This window comes from Schistocerca serialis, chromosome 1 (genome assembly GCF_023864345.2).
Source record: "Schistocerca serialis cubense isolate TAMUIC-IGC-003099 chromosome 1, iqSchSeri2.2, whole genome shotgun sequence".
NCBI classification, from domain to species: Eukaryota; Metazoa; Arthropoda; class Insecta; order Orthoptera; family Acrididae; genus Schistocerca; species Schistocerca serialis.
The window spans coordinates 854,819,485-854,843,444 of record NC_064638.1 but is presented as its reverse complement, the minus strand read 5'-3'; the positions used below and the strand labels follow the sequence as shown (position 1 = coordinate 854,843,444).

Genomic DNA, 23,960 nt, shown 5'->3' with positions numbered 1-23,960 from the left:
CTGAAAGTTTGGCCGTACCTTTCTGTAACACCCTGTATAACTGAAGGTACTCCACAACTTCAGATTACACTTAATTTCATCAACAAAAAGTCATTGACAACATTTGTGTGTTGTTTGACATTTCACTATTAGTTTCTGCTACTTGATATTGTCTTCAACTGAATTAGATACACCTACGCAGTAATGTGTAGTACCCAGTTTCATCTGGATGGCAAGTAATGCATTTTCAATTGACTTCAAGGACTAGGCGATGACAATCCACAACCCACAAAGATGGATTATAATTGGTTCTGAGGTATGCATAGTAGTTTGATGGCATCCCAGATGTACCGCACAGGACTGAAGCCACAAGCTGGGTGGCCACAAAAGCTTTTGCTGAAGGTACAGGTCAGTCGTGTGGAAATCACTAGGTAGCTCGTATTTTTCACCAGTGTATATCTCAGTGATGTCACTCATATTTAGGTCTTTCACCTAGGTGGCCATGTAATTACAGTTGGGGTGCAGGCAACAAATTAGAGTGCAGCCTCAGTTACAACTAAGGATGGCATCAAGCATATCCCCTGAGTTGATTAGTATGAGAAGCAGTCTGTGAAATATACTAATGTTTTGGAAAGTTGCCCTGCTGAGAGCTGCGTTCAAATCTGGACGAGGCTGATGCATCATCTGTCACTCTGTCATATCACACATAGCTCTGTCTGTACCTGAATGCTTCTAATAAGAGATTACTTGCACAACTAGTTGCTAGCAGCACCCAATCTGCCCACAATAATTACCAATCCTATACTACTGATTTCTCATGCTTTCAGCAGATCTTTTTTGGGGGCAAATTCTTACAAAAGACATAGCTGCAGAGTAACACAATTCTACTGGACAAACTAAAATGTTATAGTATTCATCACATCCCCCTTGCATGGATGGAGAATGCTGTCACATGAATGGAGGAACATAAAACATGGAGCTCTATGAGGTTTGGTACTGAACTGGCTCTTGTTCCTAATTACATAAATGACATTTCTATGACTTTAAAGGACTGTTAAAAAACTCATGTTAACTGATGACACAAGCACACCAGTCAAGGGCCCAAACTGATTCATATGACACATGGCAAAGATGATTACTGAGCATATCTACATACAACTGGTTCACAACAAACAGTCAAAGTTTTTCTTTCACAAAGAACCATATTGTGCAATTATGAACAAATGAAAATGATCTTCTACTATTAGACATTAATCACTAATGAATTATCAAATGTAACATTTATTGGGGTCCAGCTGCATAACAATCTACAATGGAGACAGCATAAGATAAATTAATGCACAGTCAGCATGGTTTTCTTTTTCTTCTTCCTCTTTTTTTCCCCCTAAGGTCTATTTGTGCACATTACATTACATTTATTTATGTTGAGGGTCAGTTACCAATCTTTGGACCATGCAATGATAATTTATAAGTCCCTCTGTATTTAATAAAAGTGACCAGTCAATTTTACCTTCCCGTACAGTACTGTCACCTGCAAACAGCTTTATCTGCCAGTTACATCCTATCAAACTACCTTGAGATGTGCTAGACACTGATTTCACTTTTGATGATGTCTTCCAATGAAGAATAGTGTATTGAGTATTCAGTTCTGTTCCCAAAGAGTCTTTAGTACAGCCACACATCTTTCCAGAAATTCCATGTGCATACATTTTGTTTGCTAGGCAATGGTATAGAACTGTATCAAAGGATTTCTTAATGCTCTGCTCTCTCCTGTCTTCTGTATCACATGAAGAAATCAAGCAACCTTGGTTTTTAAACAAGCAGCTGACTTCAAAACAATGTTGTTTTCTATAGAGAAGTTCTTCAGTCTCCAGACAAGTCATCATATGTAGGCACACAGTACTTACATTAGCGAAATTGCTCTTATAATGCACATTTCATCAGGCATCTATTCTTACGACAAAAAGACAACTACTGTTCTATGATAAATAATGTGTCCACGCAGATATTGCACTAACAACAGAAGACAAAATAGTCATGAAAACATAATTGAGGAAGTAGCAGCTTCTTTTAAAGTAGTGGCTTCCCTTGTAAATAATTTTATTATGTTCAATTTAGCTTGATTAGCTACAAATAGTTTTTTTAGCTGGTAAACAACAGTTAATTGTTAGTGCAATTTCTAACAACTGCTTTGCAAAACTTGAATGAAAGCTCTCCCTTGATGATGTGATCTAGAGAATACTATGAATGAATAAATGAATGAATGAATCAGTCAGTCACAGTAATAAATATTACAAAATAAACATGACACACAACAAAAATAAGAAAAATGAAGAAATTTAACTTATGAAAACTAAAATAAGTAACTTTACCCTTGTTGAACAACTGATATAACAGGTGTGACTGTAGCTCCTAAAGCTTCTACCAGTGCAGCTCTGTAATAATTGTCTGAGTAACGGTTTTTGCTGTTATCATTGTACTTAAATAGATCCAAGAGAAAACGAATGACATCAGGTGGGCAAATGCCATGAGCATTTCGTAGTCCAGCCATTGCCACTGGTATTGTCTGAAAGAAGCTGATATGAGTATAAGACACACACAGAGTTAAAACTCTTTTTAACAGGTCAGTTTTTCTGAAGGCAGCAGGTAAATAGAATGTTCATATGCCCGTAAAGTATTCTACAGTATTAAAATGAATACATGTTAATAAAAATAACCCATAGGACTTTAACACATTAAAATATGAACATACTAATTGAATTAATGTATCATAAATTCTAAAGCATTGGAATGTCAGTTCCTTGTCACTATATTCAAAGCGAAATAAATATCTGAAGCAGCTCATATTGAATTATGCTAAATTATTTTCAATGCAAGGAAAACCTTCAAAACTTAATAGATTCATTTGACGATTGGAGCATGTCCACCACTGATCTTCAACAACATTACAAGCTTATATAATCTCAACACATTCAAAAACACACTGACTATAGTTAGTTTCTCTACAGTATGAGTCGTATATATATATATACAAATAATTGCAGTACCTTTTGTAGAAAGTAGTGCTGTAGATTTGCAAAATTATTTTGCCGGATGATGTGTGGACATGAAAACGATCCAAATAGTTTACGGAATATTGCCAACATTGCTGGAGGACCAGCCCAGTTAGCCACCATAGCATTTGCAACCTGCAAATAAGTATATTAAAACAGTGATCACTGTTGTCTTCTGTAAAAATCCATTAGAGACTAACTGAAAACGTTTCTTCTGAAAATACTTCTGAAACACATGTACAAGTTAATTCTACAGAACTAGCTGAAAATCCCTCTACATGCTGTTTCAAAATTACACTGACAAACTTTGAGGGGAAGTAGAAGGTGTCTCGAGGAACAAAGTCACGATAGGAACCCGTGTCCGAAAATGTTATCCAGCATCACTATAAAGCATCAAAATTACAGGCACTGGCATCTGTGTATGAACGTATATACACAGGGTAATTCTGAAATGATGTTACAAACTTTCGTGGTTGATGGAGGAGGGTAAATGTATCAATTTTAGTTAAGGGATCCTGGTCTGGAAATGAACCACTCGAAAGCTATAAGCAAAAATCATTCTGATACCTCTGATAGTGTAATACATGTATCGGTACTGGTGTTGCTAAGATTGTAGGGTACACAACTTTCAGAGTCGTAGTACAGACCAAAACAAGAAAAAAAGGCCTGTACACATGGGCTTTACAATGCGTACTTGAGTAGCTATGAGCTCTTGTACATCTCTGTTACTGTGAAACACATCTCTATTGAGTGAACAAGAGCTCATAGCTCTCTCTCTCTCTCTCTCTCTCTCTCTCTCTCTCTCTGGACTTTGTATCCAGTCCAGATAGCTGTAGGGGACCCCAAAGTGTTAGAGCAAGACTCATGGAAGTGCCCCTCATGGTTGCAACTTAACACTCTAGTGAAAAAATGACAAAGCACTCAAAACAAAATTCCACAGTTTGAAACATTTCTAAAAAGCAATGGTGCTTGTGTAATTCAAGATACAGCAAATCGACTAATACCCCAAATTTGTAGTAATGACATTTTTGGAATTTAAAAAAAAAAAAGATGTAATGTGGCAGGAATATTTACATTAGTTTGTCTATTGCAAAAGCTATGTCTTGGTTTGTCTCACTCTTTAACATCAACACCATCTGACATCATGTTAATACAATATGGGCTTTGAGTTTGCTATCGTCAGTCTGGCATGTGAAGTCTCCAAATAACATCTTTTGTAAATATCACCTAATGGCAATTGCATATGAGACTGTATATTTTTCTTATATTGTTCACGTATATGAGGTTTCATATGCATATTGTAAGTACTTGTACCTACTATGCACATGGTGTACAACTTTGTTTCCGCCGTTTTTTCCCCAACATTTGAGGCTTTAATGAAACAAATTGGTTACACATGTATCATTCAAAGTATTTTCCGTTGCTGGCCACTACTTTCTCCCATCTTTCGGGCAGTTTACGAATCCTGCATTGAAAAAACTGTTCATCTTTTGAAACGATCCACAAATCAATCCAATTTGTGACTTCTTCATGAGATTGGAAGTGTTGGTCAGCCAGGCCATGCACCATTGATCTAAACAGGTGATAGTTAGAGGGAGCAATGTCTGGAGAATACGGCGAGTGGGGTAGGACTTCCCATTTCAACGTTTCCAAGTATGTTTTGGCCTCTTTTGCAACGTGGGGGCGAGCATTGTCGAGCTGCAAAATCACTTTATTGTGCCTCTCGCTGTATTGCAGCCATTTGTCTTTTCGTGCTCCACTCAAATGCATTAATTGCATTTGATAACGAGCACCTGTGATGGTTTCACTTGGTTTTAACACCTCATAGTACACGACGCGAAGCTGGTCCCACCAAATGCAGAGCATGATCTCGGAGCCGCAAATATTCAGTTTGGCCGTCAATGTGGAAGCATGGCCAGGATATCCCCATAATTATTTGCATTTAGGGTTATCGTAATGATCCCATTTTTCGTCCCCGGTCACAATGCAATGCAGAAATTCCTTCCGTTTTTGCCTCTGAAGCAACTGTTCACAAACACACAAACACCGTTCAATGTCTCTTGGTTTCAGCTCACATGGGACACTAGTTCCTTGTTTCTGAATCATGCCGATAGCCTTGAGACATTTTGAAATGGCTTGGTGTGTCACTCCCACTAATCGTGCCAATTCTTGCGATTCTTCACTCAGCAATGTCTCCAATTCTGCATCTTCAAAAATATTCTCTCTTCCACCACTATGCCGGTCTACGACATTAAAATCACCATTCTTGAAGTGTTGAAACCACTCACGACATATTCTTGCACTAATAGTGTCCTTACTATACGTACTTGAGAGCATTCGATGAGACTCAGCCACTGTTTTCTTTATATTGAAACACAACATTAACACCTCCCGCAAAGGATGAGAATCAGGCTCGTAAACTGACATTTTCAATCAAGAACAACTTTATTATGCAGACACAAATCGGCTAGTGTTTGAATGAGGTTATGTTGACCGAGGCCCAAACTAGCTGCCTGACATCTGCGATCTGTTTCTTTCAACCGATACTTATCGTTGTCGCCACCTATCGGCAAACAGCGGAAGCAAAGTTGTACGCCCACCGTTATCTGATGATGATGACTCAAAAGGCATCAGAAATAAAGTTTTTAATGATCATGACATTTCAATGGAATTACTACATGCCAAGTCTGTGAGGTCGCATACCTTACAAATGGAAGACTTCATCAGTGAAACAGAAGAAAGAGGATGACTTTAGCACCAGTTTATGCCAAAGAAAGGAGCGAAATTCATAGTGTAGAACAAAAAAAGTCTTCTACTAAAGGTGGCTAATTATATAACAGCTCCTGTTATATAATGTAATAATCCACATTTTGTCATTACTGTTGAGTGTTACCTGCCACCCCCTTTCTACACCTTCTAAGATTTAACTCTTGCTTTCCACTGTCTTTTCGTCCCCTGCTCAGCTGCCCCACTATACTCTCTCCCTATTGCTATACCTGTCCTCCCTCTAAAATCCGTCTACCCTGACAATTACTCATCAAGAGCCAGTGGATGCCACAGACATAGAGATGTGATGCTATCTGATCTTTGTACCTGCCTATACATTATACATTGTTCATCTACAGGTGACTGACTGACTGTCCTCTTTTTGTACACAGCAAGCACTCCTCGGCACTTGATTTAGAAACACCCACTCGGTAGTGTGCAGTACCCCAATTCACTCTGATGATGGCAGTGCTGGATCACAGCATGGGCTTCACAGGAAACCGACAACATTGGGAGCCACCCTGATCCCTATCACTCAGTGTGCAATACTCAGTGAGGGCTGTTGCACAGATGAACTTAATGGAATTAAGGTCAGGTGACATGGAGGGGCCACATAAGCACTCACACACATGGAACGCCCCTCAAATGAGTCTGGTAATAACTGGGAGCAGTCGAATATTGCTTTATCTTCCTGAATAGGCTACAACAAATAAATATGCTCCACATAGGAATATCTTTACCGTACTTCTACTGAGTGTCTGTCAGCAAGTGAATTGCATTGTCTCAAATAGTGTGTGATGTGCTTGTAGAGTGTTATTAGCTGGCATCAACATGCTTCATGACTCATCAGTCCTCGTGACCTTTCCCCACACTGCAAGCCTACAAAGACTGTTCCTTAAGCACATGCTATCCTCTGTGTCCAGTGACATGCAGTGAGCAAAAAAAATGTGCAAGGCAGTTGTTTGTATACTTCACAATGAGCATGTGGCACTTTTTTTTAGGTGTCTATCTCTGTAGGTCTTTGCAAGGACATTAGGAAATCAGGTGAGGAATTGCTTATTACTACAGATGTGTCCACACGTCTGAAGACTGTAAGAGGGAACATTTTGCAGTGGAGCACAAAGTGGAATGCACTGGAAAGGAGCTCTGGTTCACTCAGCCCCCTTTATTCAAGGTACCAATATCTTAGAAACCAAACTCCAGTCCTCTGATGGCTTCATAAGAAAGACTGTCCACATTTAACTAACCATTAAATACACTTGCAGTCTGACACTTAATATCCTTTCAAATAACCCCATGCCCCCTCCAGAAACTCATTCAGGTACACACACACACACACACACACACACACACACACACACACACACACACACTTGGTACAACAAGCACTCATTTCAGCAACAACTGGTATATGCCACATGACAAAAGATGCATCATGTGGAGAGGTATTCATTTCATAACCATACTCCTGAAGATACCTATAAAGTGTTGTAATGTAGAAAATTATTACAAGTTGTCACTTTGCATTGAGAACATAGGTTGCTGTGGAGCCAGGAGGAGAGAGATCATTTTCTCATGTTTGCACAGCTGACACTGGCTACTGGGCCGGGCAAGCAGTGTACTTGACAAATGCTGCATGCAATATGTTACACATACTCTCTATGAATCTGAAGAAGTACTATTAAATATTAATTGATATTTTTCGTACTTAGTGTACCAAATTCTTTGGATAACAGAACCATACTGCTAAAATTTCATATCAATAATTTCAGTACTTTCGGAGATATGAATTTTTACCTAAAACACATAATAACTGTGCTGACATTGTGAATCCAAGTTAGGGACTGTAATGTATTCATCTACTGTATCAACTGAAACTCCAGCCACGAGGACAGGATCATATAATCCAATTGCTGGAATTTTCTTTAGTTTCATTGCCACAGATTTCTAGTGTAATTAACAGTACATTGGAAAATTATTATTTCATTGAGTTTTGTTTGTGTAAGTGTTTTGGAGAGACTGAGAGAGTGAATGGAGGATATACGTAAAGTGGGAATGTGATATTTTATTAAAACTATGTAAATGTAAGCATGAGAAAGCTGTGTAATAGGGGAGTTTGTGACGTATGTCCGAGTGAGCTTGAATTAGCAAAAGGCAGCCAGAAGGGGCGTTTATTAAATTTATTAGTAATTTATTTTGTGGAAAGGTATCATATTTTGTTTGCATTAAATTTTATTTAGTTTCAGAATTATGAAATTTTTAGTCCACATTACTTGTGGAAATCTGATTGGCTGACATTAGAAATACCGTGAGTATAGAAGCTCTCCAGATGATCTGACCGGCTGCTTAACATACTAGCCAATAGGAATTCAGTGCTTCCTGCACATTTGAATAGGGCTTTGTGCTTCAGATCTATGAGTTGAGATAGTTGTTCAGGAACTGTCTTCTGTTAAACACCTGTGTTAAATCGCCTGATCAAATTTGTACCAAAATGAATAAATCCACACATATGATCTGTTCTCGTGTAGTTGATGAAGTGACTACAGTGTTGTATATTTTGAGAAAGTTTGAGCTTTGTGAGTGACTTATTTTAGGACATTTCGCATGTGAATATTTCAAGCCGTACATAAACTACGTGTAGTGTGTTTCGTGCAAATTACGAGACGTTACGGCGAGCATTTCTGTACAAGAAGACTATTGAACAACTGACAGTGTTAACTTGCAAGTAGTCATGGGTCAATGACTGTTTAGGACATTTAAAATACTGGGTCGGACGAAATATCTTCTGGCTGCTTTTTGGTGTGAACTTGTTACAGGCACAGTCAGTAACATTGCATAATTACTGTCAGGATATTAAATAAGGACTTGATAGCTATTTCCTGAGTTTCAAAGACAATAAACAAGCTTACAGGAAATTTTAGACATTTTTCAAATGAGTCATGCAAGAAGCCTGAACACCCGATACTTAAACTAACTTTTAAATGCTGCCCATGGACTGGAGTTATGTGGCCTTTGCGTGGTGGGTATTTAGCTAACTTTTCGTCAATGCAGAGTGAAGAGCAGACAATCTGAAACCTATCCAGGTAGGTGGACTGATTGTTAAAAGGGTAGTGAGAGAGCAACCCGCCCCACCGCAATGTAGGTCTTGGCAATGTAGGGTGACTTGCATGAGTCAATGATACAGACAGCCATACTGTAACTGAAACTGCAACAGAGGCCAGAAGCCATACACACCTGCGAGTCCTGAGGATGAGCAGCAGCTTTTTCAGTATGGGCAGGGCAAAACTCCAGTTAATTGATTGATCTGATCTTTTAACATACATAAACATGGCCTTGCTATGTTGGTGTGGCAAGTGCCAAAGCAAGAGGAAACTACTGCTGTCATTTTGCCTGAGAGTAGCAGCTCTACTGCATGGCTTAATGATGATGGAATTCTCTTCATTAAAATATTCAGGAGATAAAATAGTCTGGGTCGGGACCAGTCCACAGGATTTCATCATCAGGAAAGACAAAACTGGCATTCTATAGGTCGGAATGTGGACTGTTGCATCGCTTACTTGGGTAGGTGAGTTACAGAGTTTAAAAAAGGGAAATAGATTGGTAGAAGATAGTACAGTAAATTAAAAGAAATGTATAACAAAAACATAAGTGAACCATACAAAGATGAATAGTAAATTAAAAGAAACAAATAACAACTTATGTGAATAGCTCAGAGAATTCAAAGATCAACCGGGCAGTTAAACTAAAGAAATGAATAAAAGTATAAGTGAATCACATAAACAGTTAAAAGACAATTTGTACACTCAAATACTGGAAACAAAGTGAACTGAACTTTACTGCCAGAAAGTGGAAACAAATAACAAACTTTTATGGGCAAGAAACAAGTTAAAAAATGAATTCAGAATAAGAAGATCCAGTTTGCAGAAATTAAGTTAGAAATCTAAGAAAATCAGGGCAGAAACAGCCAAATTCTTGGAGTGGAATTTGGTTTAGAAGCTGATGAAATCTTTCAACAGTTATGGTGATTACTTCTGAAATAATAAACAGTTTACCTACTTTTTCTCCATTGTCCCTTATATAAAACCTCAGAAGCTCACTAAGTAAAAGAAGGCACAAATCCTCAAATTTGGCATTAGCAGGATCCAACTATTCTCTTGGAAGAATCAAAGAAAAAGCTGTGAAACAATTGCCAACAATTCAAAAGCAGATTGATCAAAACAGCATGAACACTAATCCCGCTACAGAAAAGGAAAAAAGCACTCTTCATGGAATGAGGAATGAGACCATGCAACCCAATCTCAACAAAATGCATACAACAATTGGTACAGCAATAAGACAGAGGGCAATAACAAAACATTCCTGACAGTGACAAAAAGAGACAATCCAAATTAATCAGAAAGATTAAAAGTATTGGTTGTTAGAACAAATCCTATGGCATCTCGAAATCATCAGTTTGGTAATGGAGGTGTAGGGGGAGGGAGGAGCGAGGGGGAATTGTAAATTGAGACAAAGACTTGAATACAGTAAACAAGTTCAACTGGATGTAGGTTACTGTAGTCATGAAAAGAACAGACTGTCACAGGATAGGCTAGCACAGAGAGGTGCACTAAACAGGCTTGGAACTGAGGGCACAACAAGAACACTTATTGAAGAGCAGATGTCACGCACTTGCATATACAAGGGTGGTTTGAAAAGTTCTTCGAATGGAATACAAAAAAAGTACTTACGTAACTGAAATTTATTTTATTTTTCACTGTAGTATCCTTGTAGATTAATGCACTTGGTCCAACGATGCTCCAATGCCTTGATCTCATCTTGAAAATGAGTTTCCTTCAGGCCTGCAAAATAGCTTGTCAACTCCAGGTATCAATTCTTCATTTGAAGTGAATATTCGTCCACCAAGAAAAATTTTCAGTTTTGGGAAGAGATAGAAGTCTGACAGAGCCATATCAGGTGAACACGGTGGGTGTGGCAACAATTCATACCTTAGTTAGTGTAATTTTGCCATGGTAAAGGCACATGTGTGTGGGTGAACATTGTCTTGATGGAAGATAACTTTCTTCCTTGCTAAACCTGGCCTTTTTTTTGCATATCTTTTGTTGCAATTTGTCCAGAATGTTAGCATAGTATTCTCCGGTAATTGTTAGCCCAGTGGGGAGATAATCTACAAACAGAATCCAATTCACATACCAGAGCACTGATGCCATGACCTTTCCTGATGAAGCAATTGTCTTTGCTTTCTTTGGTGGCAGAGAATCAGCATGTTTCCAATGCTTTGACTGTTGTTTGTCTCTGGGACATAGTAGCGCACCCAAGTTTTATGAGTGGTCACAAACCGGCGCAAAAAATCTTGTTCGTTTCTCCTAAAACGAGCCAAACATTGTTCTGATATGTCCATCCTCAAGCGTTTTTGATCCAGCATCAAGAGTGGCGGCACCCATCTTGCAGATAATTTTTTCATTTCTAATTCTTCAGTTAAAATGTGATATACCCTTTCAGATGACATCTGGAAAGCACAAGCAATTTCATGCACTTTCAATCCGCAATCGTCCATGACCATTTTGTGTACTTTTGCTACGATTTCTCGACTAGTGAGACATCTTGGCCGACCACTGCATGGGTCATCATCTAAGCTCTCCCGACCAAATTTAAATGCATTTGTCCACCTGGCAACAGTTGAACAAGAAGGAGCAGAGTCCCCCAGTGTATTCTAGAAATCGGCATGAATGTCCTTTGCTTTCATACCTTTCAAGTACTTAATCACTACTCGGATCTCAATTTTTTCCATCTTTGCAAATCACTGCACGGGAACAACAGAGCCACATCACTGCCACACCTCTCTTCCAAGAGCACTGACGTGGTACATGTTTACTGGCAACAGTCCAATGAATATCACGTGAACAGCTCATTGTGCTAGTGCTGACCTCTCATGGTGATTCCGAGAACTTTTCAAACCACCGTGGCATATGCAAGGTCTTCAGACCTATCTTCCCCTTACTTTTTCTTAGAAATGGTGCAACCGATTTTTTTTTAAGTAAGACACATTTTCGGAAATCCGATTAGGATGATCAGATGGTGAACCTTACAATGCCTGGAAACAGCTGGAAAATGGAGAAAATAAAACTCAACTTCAGTATTCCAAATAAGAACAAGGAAAAAATTAGTACCATTGAAAAGATATCTCAAAACTGAATATTTTTAGTCAAAAGGGATATTTTTGGATTTAGAGTCATTTGATGACATCATCAATAATTCTTTATGGAGCTGATGGTTTGAGCAACATTTGAAGAAATAAAAATAAAGTTGTATGTACTATTTAACATCATGGCCAGGACAATCTTTTCTTTTTTTACATTTTTTACTTTGAATAAATTTTATTTGCTACTGTAACAATTATAACAGATTATTATACAACATTGCAGTTTTAAGTTTAAGGAAAAATTTGTTTAAAATGCTTTTCACCTTGTTTCAAGCATTGTCACACCTCTCTTTGCGCATTTGAATATCCCAAAGTATGTCTGCATCGTCAAACAACTGACATGCTTTTTTAATTTTACCTTTCCTATGCCTTGTGGGACACTGTTGCTAGACAATGTCTTTCATGCTTTAATAAAAGTATGCTTAGCTAACAAGAGAAAACATTCTAGACACCCATTTTGCTGCAACCACATTACCAGCCATGATGCTAATGGAACATCTAACAACCCTGTCCGTTCATGTTGAAGAAATTCAGAATACCACTAATCACTCATTTGTTCATCAAGAAAATAAGGTATTTATGCTCCATACTAGCTGGTTTTTTTACTGACATAACCAATGAGGGTTTTCTTCTGACTAATAGTCACCATTGTTCATATTTACCTCACCTTTAGATTTTAAAGTAGTTTTATGAGTCCACAACATGGCAGTTTGTGTTTTGATATTTGAACTAGGTGACAAAGATGTTTCTTGTCTGAAAATCATGTACACTTAATGTTTTATATACACAGAAGTGATACAGACATAAAGAACTATCATGCAGAAGTCTTCAGATAGTACTTCTGCTTGCCCTCGAATCCCATGGTGTTCTTCCTCTAGAGAGATGTGGGCCAAGATTTATTGCAGCAGGCATATTGGCACTTTCATTGCTTATTTATTTATTTACATGTCTAGTTCCATCTCTAACATGTCTTCACTTGTTTATTATGAGTGTGGATTGGTTTTACCAGGCCACTACTGTGAATCAGTGCCTCCAGTCACAGAAAAATGTGCTGTGACCGGCATAGATAATCTTGCTATATCTCTGCACAGGCCTGCCCTATAAAATCACAGTTCAGGAGAGTTAATATGAAATTATGTTTGTCAAAGAAAGTGATTCATCTCCAAAAAGTCTAATTGGTTTGGTTTCCACCCATTACAGCTTTTACTACAAGACATGTAATTCACAGGAAGTAAGCATACAACCTGCAATGAAAGCGATGCAGATGGACAGACTCTCAATGAAGTAAGTATGGTATCGATAGCTACAATGCCACAGAGTAGGCACAAGTTCTTAGGTTGGCACTATGACACTGACACTGATGACAGCGCCCTCTAGCCAGCACTGTGCAGCTCTACGAGTGCCGCTCCAGATTCTCCCGATTTGATTCCGAGTAGATGACCAACCAATATTGTTTCATTTTCATAGTGGGCGAGCCACTACTAATTTTTCCTGTGTTAGCTCTGATACATCTGGCTTCGCACCTACGTGCTCCTCAGTACAAAGTTATGTATTCTCATATTTTAGTGTGCTGAGATATAGTAAAACCACTTTTACTTTAATAGCAGTACTGAGATTTTACCTCACATGCTCCTACTCACTTCCTACATTCTGCCTACCTTTCAGTTTACAGGAGCAGATCCACACTCCGCCTTCCAGGCAGGATATAAAAATAAGTATTTTATTTTATTTCATAATTTATATAATGTGGTACACTGATTTAGCTGGACTACAATGAGAAATATTAATTATTCATTTATAAATATGTAAGCCTGCCCGGCTAGCCACACAGTCTAACACACTGCTTCCCGAGCGGGAAGGCATGCCAGTCACTGACACGAATCTGCCCAGCGGATTTGTGTCGAGGTCTGGTGTGCCGGCCAGCCTGAGGATGGTTTTTCAGGCTGTTTTCCATCTGCCTCAGTGAATGCGGGCTGATTCCCCTTATTCCTACCCAGTTACACTATGTCGGCAATTGCTGCACAAACACTGTCTCCACATACGCGTACAACATAATTACTCTACCACACAAACATTTGCGGTTAGACTTGTCTGGTAAGAGACATTCCTGGGGGGAAGGAGGGGGGAGGGGCCCTGGGGGCCAAACCAGACAGTACACAATAACCCTGGGTTTGGTGTGGGGTGGCGGTGAGGTGGATGGACTGCTGTGGCCTGTGGTTGACCACTGACGGCTAAGGCGGAATGAAGCATCATCATCATTTCTAGGTCCCTTGGTCAATACACAATAAACACACAATACATATGTAAGGATTGTTTTTAATTCTAACCAAAAATTAAAGCATATATATACACAGTAAACTAATATTCCCTCATCCACATAGTAGTACTATACATTACAACAGAACCTTTCGTATCATTTTTATTTCTAATTCTGACTAAAAATTACATGTATTCATCTCATCTACATCTACATCTGCATCTACATGATTACTCTGCAATTCACAATTAAATGCATGGCAGAGGGTGCAGCAACCCCTATCGTTCCACTATCAAGCAGCATGCAGGCAAAATGAACACTTAAATCTTTTTGTGTGAGGTCTGATTTCTCTTGTTTCATTATTCTCATCACCTCTTCCTATGTAGGTGGACAACAACAGAATACTTTCACACTCTGAGGAGAAAGTTGGTGATTGAAATTTCACAAGAAGGTCCTGCAGTGGCAAAAAACGGCTTTGTTTTGATGACTGCCATCAAAATTTGTGTATCATATCCATGGCACTCTCTCCCTTATTTCACGATAATACTAAATGAGATGTCCTCCTCTGAACTTTCTAGATGTCCTCCGTCAGTCCCATCTGATGCAGATCCCACACTGCACAGCAATACTCCAGAAGATGGTGGACAAGTGTAGTGTAGTGGTCTCTAAAGTACATTTGTTACATTTTCTCAGTGTTTTGCCAACAAATCGGTCTTTAGTTTGCTTCCCCCATAACATTATCTACATGACTTTTCCAATTTAAGTTATTTATAATTGCAATCCCTAAGTATGTAGTTGATTTACAGTCTTTAGATTTGCCTGAGTTGTAGAATAACTGCAATTTAGCACATTCTTTTTAGTGCTTATGTCAATGACTTCACACTTTTCATGAATTGTCACTTTCTGCACCCTACAGATATCTCATCTAAATCATTTTACAATTCATTCCGATTAATATCATCTACAAACAATCTCAGAGGGCTGCACAGATTGTCTCCTAAATTGTTTTTGTAGATCAGCTGCATGAATATCAAGATCTCAGATGTGAAACCAGCCCTAAGCAAAGAATAGAAAGCTGAAAGGTGTAAGGAGTCTATGGAGGATCGGTACATGGGAGATAAATTTGAAGGCAATATTGTATAAAAGGAAGTGCACGAGGATGAAGATGAGAGGGGAGATACGATACTGCAGGAAGAATTTGACAGAGCTCTGATAGATTTAAGTTGAAACGAGGCCCTGGGAGTAGACGATATTCTGTTAGAGCTACTGATAGCCTTCGGGGAGCCAGCCATGACAGAACCCTTCCATCTGGTGTGCAAAAGGTATGAGACAGGTGAAATATCCTCAGACTTCAAGGAGAATGTAATAATCCCAATTCCAAAGTTAGCACGTGCTCATAGGTGTGAAAATTAGTGAACTATCAGTTTAATATGTCATGGTTGCAAAATACTGTAAAGTACAGAAAAATGGAAAAACTGATACACTACTGGCCATTAAAATTGCTACACCAGGAAGAAATGCAGATGATAAACGGGTATTCACTGGACAAATATATTATACCAGAACTGAGATGTGATTACATTTTCACGCAATTTGAGTGCATAGATCCTGAGAAATAAGTACCCAGAACAACCACCTCTGGCCGCAACAACGGCCTTGATACGCCTGGGCATTGAGTCAAACAGAGCTTGGATAGCGTGTACAGGTACAGCTGCCCATGCAGCTTCAACACAATACCACAGTTCATCAAGAGTAGTGACTGATGTATTGTGACGAGACAGTTGCTTGGCCACCATTGACCAGACATTTTCAATTGGTGAGAGATCTGGAGAATGTGCTGGCCAGGGCAGCAGTCAAACATTTTCTGTATCCAGAAAAGGCCCGTACAGGACCTGCAACTGCGGTTGTGCATTATCCTGCTGAAATGTGAGGTTTCGCAGGGACCGAATGCAGGATAGAGCCACAGGTTGTAACACATCTGAAATGTAACGTCCACTGTTCAAAGTGCCGTCAATGCGAACAAGAGGCGACCGAGACGTGTAACCGATGACACCCCATACCATCAGGCCGGGTGATACGCCAGTATGGCAATGACGAATACCCGCTTCCAATGTGCATTCACCGCGATGTCGCCAAACACGGATGCGACCATCATGATGCTGTAAACAGAACATGGATTCATCCGAAAAAACCCAGGTTCATCGTCGAGTACACCATCGCAGGCATTCCTGTCTGTGATGCAGCGTCAAGGGTAATCGCAGCCACGGTCTCCGAGCTGATAGTCCATCAGCTGCAAACGTCATCGAACTGTTCGTGCAGATGGTTGTTGTCTTGCAAACGTCCCCATCTGTTGACTCAGGGATCAAGACATGGCTGCACGATCCATTACAGCCATGCAGATAACATGCCTGTCATCTTGACTGCTAGTGATATGAGGCCGTTGGGATCCAGCACAGCGATCCATATTACCCTCCTGAACCCTGCGATTCCATATTCTGCCAGCAGTCATTGGACCTCGACCAACGCGAGCAGCAATGTCGCAATACAATAAACCGCAATCGCGATAGGCTACAATCTGACCTTTATCAAAACTCTGAAACGTGATGGTACGCATTTCTCCTCCTTACACGAGGCATCACAACAACGTTTCATCAGGCAATGCCAGTCAACTGCTGTTTGTGTATGAGAAATCGGTTGGAAACTTTCCTCATGTCAGCACATTGTAGGTGTCGCCACCAGCACCAACCTTGTGTGAATGCTCTGAAAAGCTAATCATTTGCATATCACAGCATCTTCTTCCTGTCGGTTAAATTTCGCATCTGTAGCACGTCATCTTTGTGGTGTAGCAATTTTAATGGCCAGTAGTGTAGAAGTCGACTTCAGGAAAGGTAAGTTTGGATTCCAGAGAAATGTAGGAATACACAAGGCAATACCGACCTTACGACTTAACTTAGAAGATAGATTAAGTAAAGGTAAGCCTACATTTATAGCACTTGTAGTCTTAGAGAAAGCTTTCGACAATGTTGACTGGAATACTATGTTTGAAATTCTGAATCTAGCAGGAGTAAAATATATAGAGCGAAAGGCTATTTACAATTTGTGCAAAAACCAGGCGGCTGTAATAAGAGTTGAGGGCCCTGAAAGGGAAGCATTGGTTGAGAAAGGAGTCAAACAGGGTTGCTGCCTATCCCTGGTGTTATTCAATCTGTACATGAACAAGTAGTAAAGGAAACCAAAGAAAAATTTGGAGTAGGAATTAAAGTTCAGGGAAAAGAAATAAAAACTTTGAGCTTTGTCGATGACATGTAGTTCTGTCAGATGCAGCAAACGACTTTGAAGGGCAGTTGAGCGGAATGGGCAATGTATTGAAACATGAGTATAAAATGATCAACAGTAAAACCAAACCAAAGGTAATGGAATTAGATCAGGTCATGCTTTGGGAATCAGACTAGGAAACAAGACACTTAAAGCAGTACACGAGTTTTGCTATTTGGGCAGCAAAACAACTGATAATGGTCAAAGTAGAGAGGATTTAAGATGTAGACCTGAAATGGCAAGAAAAGAATTCCTGAAGAAGAGAAATTTTTAACATCAAATATAGATTTAAGAGTTAGGAAGTCTTTTCTGAAAGTATTTGTCTGGAGTGTTGCCATGTATGGAAGTGAAATATGGACAATAACAGTTTAAACAAAACGAGAATAGAAGCTTTCAAAATATGGTGCTACAGAAGAATGTTGAAGATTAGATGGGTAGTCACATAACTAATGAGGAGGTACTGAATAGTATTGGGAAGACAAGAAATTTGTGGTACTACTTGACCAAAAGAAGGGATGGGTTGATAGGACACATCCTGAGACACCAACGGATCACCAACTTATAACTGGATGGAAGTGTAGGAGGCAAAAATCGTACAGGGAGACCAAAAGATGACTATAGTAAGCAGATTCAGAAGGATGTAGGATGCTGTAGTTACTCAGAGATGAAGCAGTTCGCACAGGATAGAGTAGCATGGAGGGGTGCATCAAACCAGTCTTTGGACCGAAGACCACAACAACAACAACAACAACAACAACAACAACAGATCAGGAATAACAGTGGGCCTATAACACTTCCTTGAGGTATGCCAGGTATTACTTCTGTTTTACTCAATGACTTTCCATCAGTTATTATGAACTGTGACATTTCCGACAGAAAATCATGAATCTAGTCGCACAATTGAGATGATACTCCATTGGCATGCAATTTAATTAGAAGTCACTTGTGAGGAATGGTGTCAAAAACCTTCTGGAAATCTAAAAATATGGAATCAATTTGACATGTCCTGTTGACAGCACTCATTACTTCATGAGAATAAAAACCTAACTGTGTTTTAAAAGAACAATATTTTCTGAATCCATGTTGGCTATTTGTCAATAAGTCACTTTCTTTGAGGTGATTCATAATGTCTGAGCACAGTATATCTTCCAAAACCCTACTGCAAATTGATGTTAGTGATATGAGTCTGTTAATTCTGTGGATTTCTCCTGTTTCCTTTCTTAAGGCAGGTCCACACTGAGCACGCCATGAGCAGAACGGCTCTGCGCGCTCAGTGTGGACAGCGAACTGCGCTGCACCGCGTCGTGCCGCGCAGTTTTCCGGCTGTTGTCGGTACATCAAAGGAAGTGGCGCGTTTGCGCGTGCTCAGTTTAGACAGGGCTTCGGCTCGCTCCATCTTCAGACCGTGCGCACGCTCCAACTGGAACATAGTGCGCGCCTCGGAGCGGCGTGGCGGGGCGCGGATGGCACACTCCTCTCTGTTACAGCGGTGCGCGAAGTGCAGCAGCACGGCGCGGCGTCCTTAGTGTGGACCCGCCTTTAGGTATTGGGGTGACTTGTGCAAACTTGTGGATCTTTCTATGCGTGAGTGGTTGTATATGACTGCTATTATATCGGCATACTCTGAAAGGACCCTGACTGGTATACAATGTGGACAAGGATCCTTGTCTTTCTTAAGTGGTTTAAGATGTTTCACGATGCTGAGGGTATGTACTTCTATGTTACTCATGCTGGCAGTTATTCTCATTTCAAATTCTGAAATATTTACTTCATCTTCTTTTGTTAAGGAATTTTGGAAAACCACGTTTAGTAACTCTGCTTTAGTGGCACTGTCACCAATAACATCATCATTGTTATTATGCAGTGAAGGTATTGACTATGTCTTGCCGCTGGTGTATTTTACATACGACCAGAATCTTTGGATTTTCTGCCAGATTTTGAGGCAGAGTTTCATTGTAGAAACTATTAAAAGCATCTCACATTGAAGTTTGTGCTAAATTTTGAGCTTCTGTGAAATTTTGGCAATCTTGGAGGATTTTGCATTCTTTTAAATTTCATATTCATAATATTGATTAAATTAGTATTTCCTCACCAGCATATTAATACCACATGTTATAACAGAACCTTCTGTACTCTCATTGTTGTTATTTATCTGACCTTTGCTGCTTGACCCAAGGTATAACCTGTTTCTTTTAATATTTGCCAATGACTGAATGTGCAAAACAGTTTGTTTACTCATGAATCAAACAAAGGGTGGCCAATAACATAAAAATGGCAGTTGACGCTAGCCACTTGCATTTGCACAGTCACATTAGTATTCATTGCACCAATACCCAACAGGAGGAAAAGCACAGATCAAAAAAACTACATGAAAGAATTAGTACAGGCACTTCAAAATTGAGATGAATTTGCAGTTTACGGAGAGCATGTTCCGAATAACTTCAGCAAGAAAATAATGATGTTTTTCTATAACTACAAATGAGATATTATAGAAGGATAATGAATTCAAATGTTCCAAGTAACACACCACTTGAGGTGACAGCACCTCCAAACCATTCTTCGCCATCAACATCCTAAAGCACAAATAGCAATCATTTATTCTCTCCTAACTCTTCCTTTCTTTTGTCGCAACATCATGAAACCCTCATCGGAAATTCAGAGGCCCCTCATAACCAAATTGTACAAGTACTGTTAGACATATTTAAGTAATACGCATAAATGTAGCTGATAAAGTTGTATTCTTTAAAGAATCATTATTAAAATAAAATATCCTGTCAATAAAAATAGTATTATCTTTAGCTTCACAGAGCCTCTCAATGAAATAATTATGGCTTCATGCATATCTGGGACTACACATGAGATGATTTATTTTGAAATTTTAAATATATACAACAGGCTGGTGAAATATTCACCACTGGCAAGAAACCAGAGTGTGACAGCTAGTTTGACTGAGGCTGGAATAGCTTCTCTACATAAAGTGTACTATTTTGAAATCTTTTCTGCAACCATCTGCAGAAGGATTTAGAAACTGGCAGGCCACATTCCTAAACAATTATGAAACTGATATCATCATACAGTTTCAATTTTTTTAGAAGATTCATGGCAAAAATAACACCACCTGAATGTAGAGCTCATATCCAAAAACATTTACGTTCTTCTTTTTAAATAATATTAAATTAGTTAGGCACAAATTAAATGCACAGAAATCAATTTCTTGAGATGTCACATTCTTATTTCTGTTGTGCAACTGTATCCCTAGGTGCAGATAAATGACTCTGTATAGTGACTGACACAATAAACTGTATCGCAAATGTCCCTATACAATATGTTAAGTAAGGGAAAGACAACCATTTACCTACAGCAGACTGGTGTGTGGTGTGCAAAAACACATAATAGAAAGCAGTTAACACTAGGTTTCAAGTTCATGCTCTTTTTCTAGTAAGAGTAGAAATATTCACACAGCACCCAAACCTGTGGTAGTGGCAAGACTTTGGGTGTCTGTGGCCATGTGCTTGAATGTGCATATTCTTACTAGCAAAAGAGCAAGACCTCAAAAGTGAGTGGTAATTGTTTCCTATTGTGTGATTCTGTGCACCACACACCAGTCCTCTACAAAAAAGTGGCCTTTCTCTTATTTTACATGTGCATTTTTGGTGACATTCTTGGAGTAGCCTAAGCACATCAAATGTCTCTTTGTCAAAATATGGCATGAGTCAAACTGAATACCAGCACAGAATGCTTTGACAATGTGTCACCAAAATGGCTCCTGTTAGGCCACAGTAATGACACTAGATGTGAAAATGCCAGTTACCCTTTCTAGTGTTCACAGTTCCCAATCACTTTAGTTTATTGGTATGGTGTGGCATGGCTTGGCAAGTTTCCAAGAAGTGTTTTTTGATAATATGATCACAACGGTGCAAATTCAGAAAAACTTAGACAAAAAGTGATCAGTTTTGATAGCTCTTTTCAACAACACTAATTTTTCCTCATATTCTCATTTGAAATTCTGAAGTTCCTTTTCTCATTTTTTTTATTTTCCAGTAGTTTTTAGAGCTTTTAAGGTTTAGCATTCTATCTGGCTTTATTGGTTTGCCTAAAAGAGATTTTAGCCAAAAGGATTGGATGTATCACTTCTAGGAAAAAGTGCTTGTACAGTAGCTCTGAAGCATCTTGTGTAGAGGTTATATTAGCAGATGCCCACTTCATCACTTACATGTAAAGCAGATTAATAGTACAAGGTCTTGTCTGAAACAAGCAAGTTACTAACAGTGTGGCTGAAGACCATAAAAAGGGTATGTTGTGTGATCTTCTCTGTGGGTGAGCACATGCATATTTGGATTCATAGCTTCATTTCTATGAAGGTAGTGTTACAGCCATGGTACAGTGAGGAACAAGAACTTGAACTCTAGTGCCATAGAAGGCACATGAGTGATTTCTGCTACTAATGTTTTCTTGTGGACTGTATGAAGCTTTCACTTGCCCACACTGTGATCACGAATTTACAATTGCATACACATACCTTTTGTACACATTGTTTTTCAAGAATTTTTCAAAGCACACAGTATGGACTGTAATCATATTGAGTAGCCCTTAAAGTCATTTGGTCTTGAAGCTATTGAACATTTTTGGTTTTCCACACACTCATATATTTAGTTACTTAGTATGCTCCCTGTCAATGTGTCAACATTTGAAGCCATCTGTATGTAAAGTGGTAGTCTACACACTATCAGAGTAATCTATTGAAGTATTGAAGGTCCTGGTAGAAAAGGGTGACAAGGGAGAGGGTGTAGATGGTGGAGGGGTGGGGAGGCTAATGTTTTCACAAATGAGAGCTATGTAGGTTGGACGAAAAGACTGCCTGGGTGATTTGTTTCTCCACAAACTCTCTAGGGTTGCTGTGGTAGGAAAGCTTGAGGGAGGTTATTAGTATAGGTGTTGAGGGATTTGATGTCGAAGCAGATATATTTACCAAAGAGGCACACGCTTTAAGAAATGCTCCATTCTCTGTCCACTCGTCTCTTACAGGGTGCCTAAAGGATGCTGCATTCTCGGATAGTTATTCAATAATTCAAGCAAATCACACTAATAGTTTTTACTGCAATAAAGGAGATTGACAATACTTAACTTTGTATTACAAGAATGTGTCACAAGCGATAGGCGACATTCAAAAAGTCGATGTCTTTCTCTATATACTATGTCTATACAAGCAATGGATATGGATCACTAATAACTGTTATCGTAGTGCTCTTCTAGTGTAGGTCTAGTACTGTGTGCCCGAATCTGGCAGGAGCTATTGGCTGACATTGTCTCATAGCCTTCCCTGCTCTTGTGTTCATCTTCATGCCGGCGCTTGTCGATACACCGAAACATACATCATCTAATTGATTGAATGCATCAACATACACAGATGAACTGTCTAACATACACAGATGAACTGTCTAACTTAGGGACATCCAGTTACTCAACATTCTTTACAGCATGCCTGCTATATCTCTATCATACTAGCCACCTGGATCAATCCACTAAGCAACAATCTCCCCCCAAACTAACTAACTATCTCTCTCTCTCTCTCTCTCTCTCTCTCACACACACACACACACACACACACACACACACACACACACACACACACATTCCCCTGCCACTTTCTCTCTGCTTTTTCACCCTTTCTTCCTTTTTATTAACTGCATTACTCTTACCACTTTTCATTTTCTCTTCCTCCATCAATATTTCCCAGACTGTCCTTCCTGTCCTTTCTTAACTGTAACATGCACTGTGCTTACCAATGTAGTATCTTTGATTTCACATTCTGACACTTTTCCTTTGTCTTTACCTTCTTTCCTTCTCATAACAGACACAGGGTCTGAGCAACCTATCACCTGTTTGCCCTCTTTCCAACCTCATCCAAAAATCTTGCTTTCCTTAAAAAAGGAAGATGTATAGTTCTGATGATGAAAAGTATAATTTTATTTTAAGTGTTTCCCTTACCGATACTTGGAATTATACCACCTGAAGCACAATTTTATTCCAGTCTGTTCTTTATGTGAGATGGTTGAAAAATTTCACAATTTATTTCTGACTCTCTACCATAATACGTTGTTGTTGTTGTTTGGTGTTGTGGTCTTCAGTCTGGAGACTGGTTTGATGCAGCTCTCCATGCTACTCTATCCTGTGCAAGCTGCTTCATCTCCCAGTAACTACTGCAACCTACATCCTTCTGAATCTGCTTAGTGTATTCATCTCTTCGTCTCCCTCTACGATTTTTACCCTCCACGCTGGCCTCCAATACTAAATTGGTGATCCCTCGATGCCTCAGAACATGTCCTACCAACCGATCCCTTCTTCTAGTCAGGTTGTGCCACAAACTCCTCTTCTCCCCAATTCTATTCAA

At 39.3% G+C, this 23,960-nt stretch overlaps 1 protein-coding gene across 1 annotated transcript in view; it reads right to left on the bottom strand.

The window, feature by feature from the left end:
* LOC126485348 (transcription initiation factor TFIID subunit 2) overlaps window positions 1-23,960 on the bottom strand; it is a 114,263-nt gene that overhangs the window by 53,748 nt on the left and 36,555 nt on the right. Inside the window, exons 12-13 of the mRNA XM_050108866.1 lie at window positions 3,027-3,167; window positions 2,352-2,545 (exon numbers count right to left, since the gene is read on the bottom strand). Coding sequence (XP_049964823.1) covers window positions 2,352-2,545; window positions 3,027-3,167 — 335 coding nt within the window. The remainder of the gene's footprint in view (window positions 1-2,351; window positions 2,546-3,026; window positions 3,168-23,960) is intronic.